At 29.4% G+C, this 9,771-nt stretch overlaps 1 protein-coding gene and 1 non-coding gene across 2 annotated transcripts in view; both read left to right on the plus strand.

Moving 5' to 3' along the window:
* The first annotated feature begins 1,412 nt into the window (after window positions 1–1,412).
* TRNAS-AGA (transfer RNA serine (anticodon AGA)) lies at window positions 1,413–1,494 on the plus strand. Its single transcript has one exon. It is a non-coding gene; the product is annotated as a tRNA-Ser (tRNA).
* A 6,744-nt stretch (window positions 1,495–8,238) lies between these two features.
* The window catches only part of LOC101495134 (uncharacterized), a 4,348-nt gene continuing 2,815 nt past the window's right edge, over window positions 8,239–9,771 (plus strand). Inside the window, exons 1-2 of the mRNA XM_004500422.4 lie at window positions 8,239–9,458; window positions 9,602–9,686. Coding sequence (XP_004500479.1) covers window positions 8,379–9,458; window positions 9,602–9,686 — 1,165 coding nt within the window. The 5' untranslated portion in view covers window positions 8,239–8,378. The remainder of the gene's footprint in view (window positions 9,459–9,601; window positions 9,687–9,771) is intronic.

A 9,771-nucleotide genomic window follows, 5' to 3' on the forward strand; every position in this document is an offset into this window, starting at 1 on the left:
GTTTTAAAATATTAATTATTTATTAATCTTTTATTTTAAAGTAATATTAATTGATTTATTGTCAAACTTATAACGATGAAGGATAATATAAATAGTGAATAATATTTAAATCTTATTTAATATAAGACAAATTTTCCTCCTAAAAATCACATATAATGAATTTTATATCAAATTTTTTCTAAAGTGTATAATAATTTACTTTAAAAAATAAAATAAATAATATTAATTATTTAATAAAATTTAATATCTAAATTATATAAAATTAACACTTTAATTGGTGTTCTTTAAGATGTATACTTTGAGGACTAATTATCTTGCCTAAACTAGATAGTGGTGGATGGGACTAAATGAAATTTAAACGGGATGGACAGTTGTATACCGCCTGCATCATTTGTCAATTTTGTCTACGTGTCGCTCTAATATAGCATTTCTTTTGTGTTAAGTTAGATCATACCATATTTATATAATTATTTTAATAAATAAAATTTATTTTAGGTTAAAAATTAATTAATTTTAAAAAAATATTCTACAACTAAAATAGAAAACTTCTAATGAAATGAATTGAGCAAAATATTATCGATGATTGGTTAGAAAACTAATAACATATCTTAACTTTATAAACTATTTACTTTTTTAGTTTATATTTTTCTCATATTATAAAATTTAGTAGATTTGCAAATTAAGCGATTGCAAAAGGAGATAGCTTTACATATAGATTATCAAAGAATTGACACGACCAATTATAAGTATAAATTTGCGTTGTTAGTATATTTCTATAATGAGACAATGATTAGATGAGTATTATTAGATAAAAATAAGATAAATTTAAACCTTTTAAATATTAATTATATTTATTTATTTTAAATTAATATCAATTGAATTATTATCTCGATACTATACTAATAATAGAGTGAACAATATTCAATTATAGTTCAATGTGAGACAAATTCTCATCCTAAAAATAACATATAATAAATTCTATATTAAATTCTTTTAGAATAAATTTACTTTGAAAAATAAAATAAATAATATCGACCATTAAATAAAATATAATCTCTAAATTGTATGAAATTATCACTTTAATTGTGTTCTTAAGATATATAAGATATTTAACTTGATAAAAAAATAAGTTTATTTCATAAGTCAATGAAACGAATTTTTATTAACTTTGAGAATTAATTATTTTGGCTAAACTAGAGAGTAGTAGATGGAGACTAAATGAAATTTTATTATAATATTTAGAATTTAGTTGATAGTGTGATTTGGGTATCTCTAGAATTTCAGTAACCAATTAACCATCTTCTTCTGTAGTGCAAGACCAGACAGGGACTACTTTTCCTTTGCCTTCTTTGTGAAAAATAATTTACTAAGTTTGATTTAGATAAAACGTTATTGACAAAGACAACAAATGAGTGGACGTGCCGGAGTGGTTATCGGGCATGACTAGAAATCATGTGGGCTTTGCCCGCGCAGGTTCGAATCCTGCCGTCCACGTTCTTTTGCAATTTTATATTTCATAAGTTTACCACGCACGGGTATCGGCCATGTATGTATTTATGTTGATTAAGAACCAGTTGTGAGCTTTTTTATATATGTTGGCACCAAATGTAGAAGTTCCGATCTAAATTAAGTAAGGTTGGCAAGTTAGTTAAATAAGGTTTAGAGCAATTGTGCAAATATGTGGTCCAAATAGTTGCACCAGATATAGAAGTTCCGGTCTAATTAACTAAGGTTGACAAATTAAGATAGATAAGGTTTAAAGCAAATAGATATTGTGTAAACATGTGGTCCAAATAATCATATTGTAGGGTCTATTTGATATTAAAAAAATAAGTAACAAACATAATAAACTTTCATTATGTTTTAATTATGTATAAAATTTACTCGTAGTTTTTATATTTGTATTTTGAATTATCTATTTTAAATAGCATCTAACTATTCTATAGTTTCGTAGAGTAAAATGGTAAGCACCAAAAACACTCAAGATAATGGCAGTGGCATCAACGATAAAGGAAATGGTATTTACTGTTTGGTCGAAATTTTAGAGAGGAACCATAATCGTCAAGAGCCACATTTTGATATATAATGAAATGGTATTCACTCTTTGGGGTATTCACTGTTTGCAAAATTCTAGAAAAGTCTTCCTACTGAGTTCAAGGGAAATTTTGGTTTGTAAGGAGCTTTGAAGTTGATCAAAGGAATTGACAAATATTTTCACAACAATATAGTGCACTTATGCGCATAAGATTAAGTTTGTTGCTTTTCAAGTTGACTGGTGAGGTTGAAGCCTAGTGGAACAATATGAAAATATGTTTGAGAGTTTGTGAAGTTGAGGTGACTTACAAAGCCTTCAAGGAAAATTTTATGGGGAACTCTTTCTTGTGAGTCTTCAAGACATGAAAGAGATTGATTTCTTATCTTCGAAGTAATGATATGTGATTATTAGAGAGTATGCTGCAAAATTTTGGAAACTTTCTCGTTTATATCCTCCATATTGCAATGCTACTAGTGATCGTTCTAACTGTAAGTTTATAATCGGTCTGCATCCTGAGATAAAGCAAAGAGTTGTGACTTTAGAACAATGGTTTACAAGAGTAGGCAATTTTATTATACTTACATTCAGATGGTCAACATGTTTCGAAAGAAACTTGTTGTAGTTGGAAAAGGAATAGCCTTAACACCTACATGTCTTGACTTTAAGAATATTGGTGAAAAGAAGACTTTAGATAAGAATACTAAAGGGGATATGCAACTCTATGAGTTATTAAGTGTGGAAAGTGTGATCAAGGACACTACACACTAATTAAGGCTAGGAGATTGAAATTGTAACACCCTAATTTTTAGAGCATTAATGGTGAAGTTCTAAACTTTATTTTCGAAAATACTTTAAGATAATTGTTCTTTTTGCATATACAAAAACTTGAGTAATCTTTTTCTTCTTTTTTTAAAAAATAAATTTGATTTCAATAATAACATTTAGAGTAGTCTGCAACGTTTTAAAATCTGAAGTATGATTTATAAAATAGAAGAGTTCAACTATAAATCATTTTACACAACTTAAGTTCGTATGGATTTTAGTTTTCAAAAATCACATTACAATATTTAAATATTTCCAAAAGATAAACCAAATGGAAAACTAAGTTGATCAACAAGAGTCTCCTAAAATAACCTTGACATAATAAATTGTTCATGGGACTAACACCTATCATAAAAAGCTTGATTACTAATATGCATCAAGTACTTCCAATATCATCTTCTTTGTGACATTCAATCCAAACAGAAATAACATATAAAATAATAAATTCAAAACAATTATCACATAAACAATAAAATAATTACAATTCACCACATCCTGATGCAATTACTATATGCCAATGCACATGATTCTAGAATATCATCTGCCCCACAAGAGTTTGTGGGTTCTCTCCGAGCAACACCGCAAATTTTAGTGAAAGTTCTCTTTGAGCAATTCTGTCATATCCTCGCAAGGATTATGGGTCCTTCCAAGCAACACATCGACCGCCAAACCCTCGAAAGGATTGTGGTACCCATCAAGGATCACCACTAAGGCCTATGTATTCATGATCATCTTCACAAAATCCAATTGTCATCATGTCATGTATTTCTACAAAACTACATTTTTTTTCTCAACAATATTCATATGATAATGATTCAAATGTAAAATTGTCATTCGTAAATAAATCAACAATAATACACCAACTTGCATGTGAATCAAACCATATAATCACAACAAAACATATAGAAGCAATACATCAATATATAGCAACAACCACATAATACACACCATCACAAGTAAACATCAATTGCGTAAACAATTCAAACACATAATTTTTTAGCATGTTAGTAGGTGCCCTTACCTCTTGATACTTTTCTTAAATTACTAGAAATGACATGTCTTGGTTTACTAAGTTTGCACCTTCACATCCCATCATCTTAGCATTTAGGAAATTTAGGCTCTCAACATTATTGGGGCTCAATATGGGTTTAGAACACAACTAAATATCTCCTTTAAAATTCATAAGGTAAAACAAAACACTTAAGAATTAAAACATCTTTAGTTAGTACACAAAATTTGAAACTTGTCCTTCCCATAAAAAAAAGGCTTACAACTCGATTCCTTTTCGGATGAATCTTTGTTTCAAAAATTTCATTTGCGTGTACTTGGCTCATCTTTTGAAGATATCATAGCCACAACTCAACACTTTTAAGTATGCATATAATATTCTAAATCTCATTAAATTTAAACCCTAACTTAAATAGGTAAGTATGCAAAGACTTAAAATTTGTGCTCCCCACAAATGAAAAGGCTCACACAACTTGGTTCCTTATTTGGACAAGTCTTTGTTTCAAAGTTCTCCCACATATACTAGGCTCAACCCAAAGGAATTGATATCTTAAAACCTTACATTTCAAGAATAGAAATCATTTTACAACATTTAAGAAAATATAAACAAGAAAGTATGCACACTTTAATACTTCACCATTTCTCACATTTTTCTACATCGTAGCATAAGCTTCATTGATTTTATTAAAATAGCAAACAGTGTCAGAATTAAGCAAACAATCAATTCCTGAGAAGATTAGGATGTCTAGTTTTCAAATATGATTTTTTAATTTAACAAAAAGTAGATCATCAATTTCAATTTTTACGCTTAAGATTCAAGTGTACAGAAAGAGGCAGCTTCTGTTTTGTCAACTTATAGTCTATTTTAAAATATCAATACTCCTTTAAATTTTGTAAAGTTTCTTCCTACAATATAGATAAATGGGTCTAGTTTCTGATCAGACTATAATCGTTCAAAAAGAATGAATATACGTAATGTTATGATAAAAATATCAAATATAATCAAAATCACGATTCAAATTTTCAACACCAAAATACATAAAATGATTGATCCATAAGTTATTTCCTTAGTTCATTTTCTAATGAACATTATCAAATTCAAGATCCTCATACTCTTAATGGAAAAGTCAAATCTTGGTCTCAACAACATATTTTGAAACATAAAGTTTTAACCTTTAAACTGAAAAAAAAAAATAAAAAAAAATAAATGAAACTTTAACACAAACTTGAACTTTGAATCTAGCTCTTGAACATAAAGTTTGGGTTCTTCGTTAGCTTATACATAAACAAAATGCTTGGAATCTTCATCAACTTAAATATAAACTTAGACTTTGAAACTTTTATAAACATAGATTTAAACAAAATGTTTGAAATTTTTATTAACATAAACTAAACAACAACCAAATAGTAGCAAAAAAATAGTAAAAATGAAAAATATAACAACAATAAAATAAAAGGACAATTAAAATAATATAAATAAGAGATAAAATGGGTGAAAGAAATTAATGTTCTTTATACCACACTTACCGATTTTTTGCTATAATCAAAGGAAAAGAAAAAGACTCACAACCATACCTCTCAAATACACAAAGTTTCTAACCCTTTGGGAGGAGAAATGAAAGGGTATTTATAGTGCATGGCTGTACACCCCAATGGGGGATGGTTTTTGGGTCCTTACTAAGTAAGGTTTGGTTGGTCATTTTTCTCTTTTTCTTACTAGTAACTAATGTCACTTTCACTTTGTTTCATTTCCCCTTTTGTTAATACCGGCTCAAAGTTATTCAAGAGTGTAATTTGACTCATTAATTATAAGTATTCTACTAATAAATATCTCTGAAATTTTGCGGACAAATATTTTAACATAAAAATTTATGCAAACTATTCTTGTACAAATATTTCTTAAAAAAGTATTAACCTCGTCCGTTTCTAACTAGGAATGTTAATCTAAACTAAAATTAAATTATGAGTTTATTTTAAATTTTTCTCGTCCGTAAAAAATAATCAATCAATAATCCAAAATACGAATAAATTTCATAAAGAGATTTCTAAATGAGATTTCAACCACGACTTAATAAAATATAATAGATTGAAAATACAATTTCTTCTTGGTGGGTTTAAATTGCTTCACCAACATATAAACTTACTATGAATTTAAAATACATTAATTATAATATTCATCGTGAAAATGATCCATCATAGAATAATATTTTTTTATTGAAAAAAATATACAAATCTACCTCAATCAAAACACAAATAAATCGTAGAATGTACTTCAAATTTTGTTGAAGTCTGAAATCGTTTGAAAATTAAATATCGGGTATAATTCAGTTGCTTTTTAGAATACAATAAAATTTTAATTAACAGATTATGATATAAATTTTACCGCTACTTAATAGCATCAAAGAAGTCATAAAATTACTTGTACCTTGGTCTTATTCAATTCAAAATCTCAAACAAATTTTCCAGTAATTGCTCAAAAACCAACGTGTTAATAAATTACTATAAAATAATACAGTTTTAGTATTTCAATCCCAAAAAATATAAACATTCTCTATACAATTTTCAAATAACTTCAAGAAGTCCCAAATAATTTGTTTATTGAAATCGGAGTCAATTTCAAATTTTGTTTACGGATAATTTTTACTCGCTCATTTAAAATATAAAATCTCGTTTTATAATTTTTATTGGGAATTTTATTTCTACATGCAAAATTATCTTAGTCATGAAAATAATTCACCTTAAATAAAATTAAATCATACTAACAAAACTAAAATCATAATAAATTACGTATAATAAATATACAAAAACAAAAATAGTACGTTAGAAATATACTTTAAGACACAAGTCTTACAAAAATCACCGAGTTCAAGGGCAACAAGCCATGAGACATTAGTAAAGAATGTCCTGAAGGAAAGACTACAATCGAACTGTCGGTAGAGGTGAAAAAGTTACTGCAAGTCAATTGTTTAATTACGAGTGACAAAGTCTTTGTTTTGAGAGAGAGAACTTGATTCAAGGTAGATGCCACTTGAAAGGAAAATCTTTAACTATATTGTTTGACTTTGGAGCCACATATTCATTCATTGTCTATGATTGTGTGAAAATTTTGAAATTGCATGTGTCACATTTAATCTATACTTTGTCTGTATCTACCCCTAGAAACAAACCAGTGATCACTTATTTTATTTGTGAGGACTTGATTTGTCTACCTTTGAAGGATACCAATGTCATTATTGGCATGAATTGGTTGAAGGTTAGTCGTGTACTTCTAAATTGTTGGAACAAAACTGTTGTATTCGGTACAACAGAAGATAAAAAACATTGACTAAGAAGAATCAAGTTTTCTTGTAGAATTCAAAATGTGAAGAGAGTTTTCAGAAGCTAAAAGAGAACCAGAGAAATTGACAATTGCGCTAGTTTTGGATTTGCTAGACACATTTAAACTTTTTATGGTTTATTGTAATACTTCTAAACAAGTTTTAGAATGAGTACTTATGCAAGACGAGAACGTAGTTCCTTACGCATCAAGACAACTAAAGATAGGTGAGAAGGATAATTTGACTCATGATTTTTAGTTAGGGATAATAATGTTTAAACTTAAACTGTGGAAATATTGTCTATATGAATTAAGATTTGCAGTATTCAATTTATTTTTAAGTTAAATATCAAATTCTATAAATTATTTATATATTTATATTTGATTATATTTATATTTTAATATGTTGGATTAAATTTTATAAATTATTTTTATATGTATATTTTATTATATTTTAATTTTATATTTTGAATTATATTTTCATAAGAGTAATTGAATAAATTACTGTTCTTATCCTATCTTGATTTCTAATCCAACTCATATTCAAGATAAATACTTCAATTAAAGATGTGATGAGTTCTTAATTAACTTATCATATAATATTGATTCATCAAACATTGAATTTAGACATGATATGATAACTTATTCTTATCATGTCTCTTATATAATATATCAGTCAGACTTTAAAAAGTTTAATTGAATGTGATATCCAACAAACAATCGGACAAAACTTAATCATAATTTTAATATTTAATTAATTTTTAAATAATTTAAATTTTGAGTTAATTTTACTGTAAATAATAAACCAAAGTTATGAATACCTAAAAATTTACCAATATATAATAACATGTATACCACTTCATCTAAATTAAATGAAAGACGACAATAGAGATTAGAAGTTAAAACGATGAAAATCTCAAGTAAATCTTTAAAAAAGAAAGAAAATTGAATTAGTGAAATCTAATTTATTTTCTTTTTTTCAAAGGACAAAACCACAAAATGGCCATGTTACATAAATTTTCCTAATTAAAACAACGGTAGAGTGAAACTTGTGGCAATGTGGTAGGGGCACTAGTAGTAGAACTGTTTTTATTTTTATTTCATTTTGAAACACAACGTCTAGGTGCAGCACGTGCCTCTCTTCGCTTCATCCAGAACCTTCAAACCAGAGCGTTAGGGTTCACAGCTCCGGCGACAATGGAAGTAGCCAACACCCGAAACCAAAACTCCAAACGCAAGTTCGACGAAACCGTTTCACAATCCAACGGTTTCAACAACAGCAATAACAACGTCGATCTTTCCCTTCTCGAAGCAATCGAGAAATCACAAAACACCATAGAAGTAGTAGACCTTCGAACCCTAAAAAAACTTGTTCTCTCCTTCGAACGCAGATTGAAGGAAAACATCGAAGCACGTCTCAAATACCCTAACCAGCCCGATCGTTTCGCCGATTCCGAATTGGAACTCCACGAAGAGCTTCACAAACTCAAAGTCCTCGCCGGAGCACCGGAACTTTACCCTGACCTTGTTAATCTCAACGTCGTTTCATCAATTGTCGATTTGCTCAACCATGATAACACCGATATCGCCATAGACGTTGTTCAGCTTCTTCAAGACCTAACCGATGAAGATGTACTTGACGAAAACGATGAACCTGCTAGGGTTCTTGTTGAAGCTTTAGTTGATAATAGTGCGTTGGAGCTTCTAGTACAGAATCTTCACCGTTTGTCGGAATCTGATCCCGACGAAAATGCTGCTGTTTACAATACGCTTGCTACAATTGAGAATATGGTCGAGGTGAAACCTGCGGTGGCGGAATTGGTCTGCGAGAGAACGAAGCTGTTGAAGTGGTTGTTGGGGAAGATTAAGGTGAGAGAATTTGATAGCAACAAGCAATATGCGTCAGAGATTTTGGCGATTTTGCTGCAGAGTAGTACCGCAAATCAGAAGAAATTGGGGCAGATGAATGGGGTGGATGTTGTGCTTCAAGCGGTGGCAATGTATAAGTCGAAGGATCCTAAGAGTTCTGACGAGGAAGAGATGGTGGAGAATTTGTTTGATTGTTTGTGTTGTTTGTTGATGCCTTTGGAGAATAAGGAAAGGTTTGTGAAAGCTGAAGGGGTTGAGTTGATGATAATTATTATGAAACAGAAGAAATTGGCTTATGCTTCTGCTATTAGGGCGCTTGATTTTGCAATGACCAATTACCCTCCTGCTTGTGAACGATTTGTTGATGTTTTGGGATTGAAGACAGCTTTTGCAGCTTTTATGGGTAAGGCAAGTGATGCTACTTTTTATACTTCTGCCAATTTTGTTGAGCCGTCAAGAGTTTATATGGTTGTATTATGTGATTTCATAGTTATCTTATAAATGGGTGGCATTTGAACTTTAAGGGTTGTGTATTTTCATTTCATATATAGGTTCCAATCAGTAAGAAGAACAAGAAAGAACGGTACCAAGAGGAGTTAGAGGAGCGCGTTGTGTCGCTGATTGCTTCATTATTTGGTAAGCAGGCAAGTGAAGTTTCATTTGAGTTTTGACATAGTATGTGTACTATATATTTTACCAGTGGAATCTTGAGTTGTTTTGG

The sequence above is a fragment of the Cicer arietinum genome, chromosome 5 (assembly GCF_000331145.2).
Source record: "Cicer arietinum cultivar CDC Frontier isolate Library 1 chromosome 5, Cicar.CDCFrontier_v2.0, whole genome shotgun sequence".
NCBI lineage: Eukaryota > Viridiplantae > Streptophyta > Magnoliopsida > Fabales > Fabaceae > Cicer > Cicer arietinum.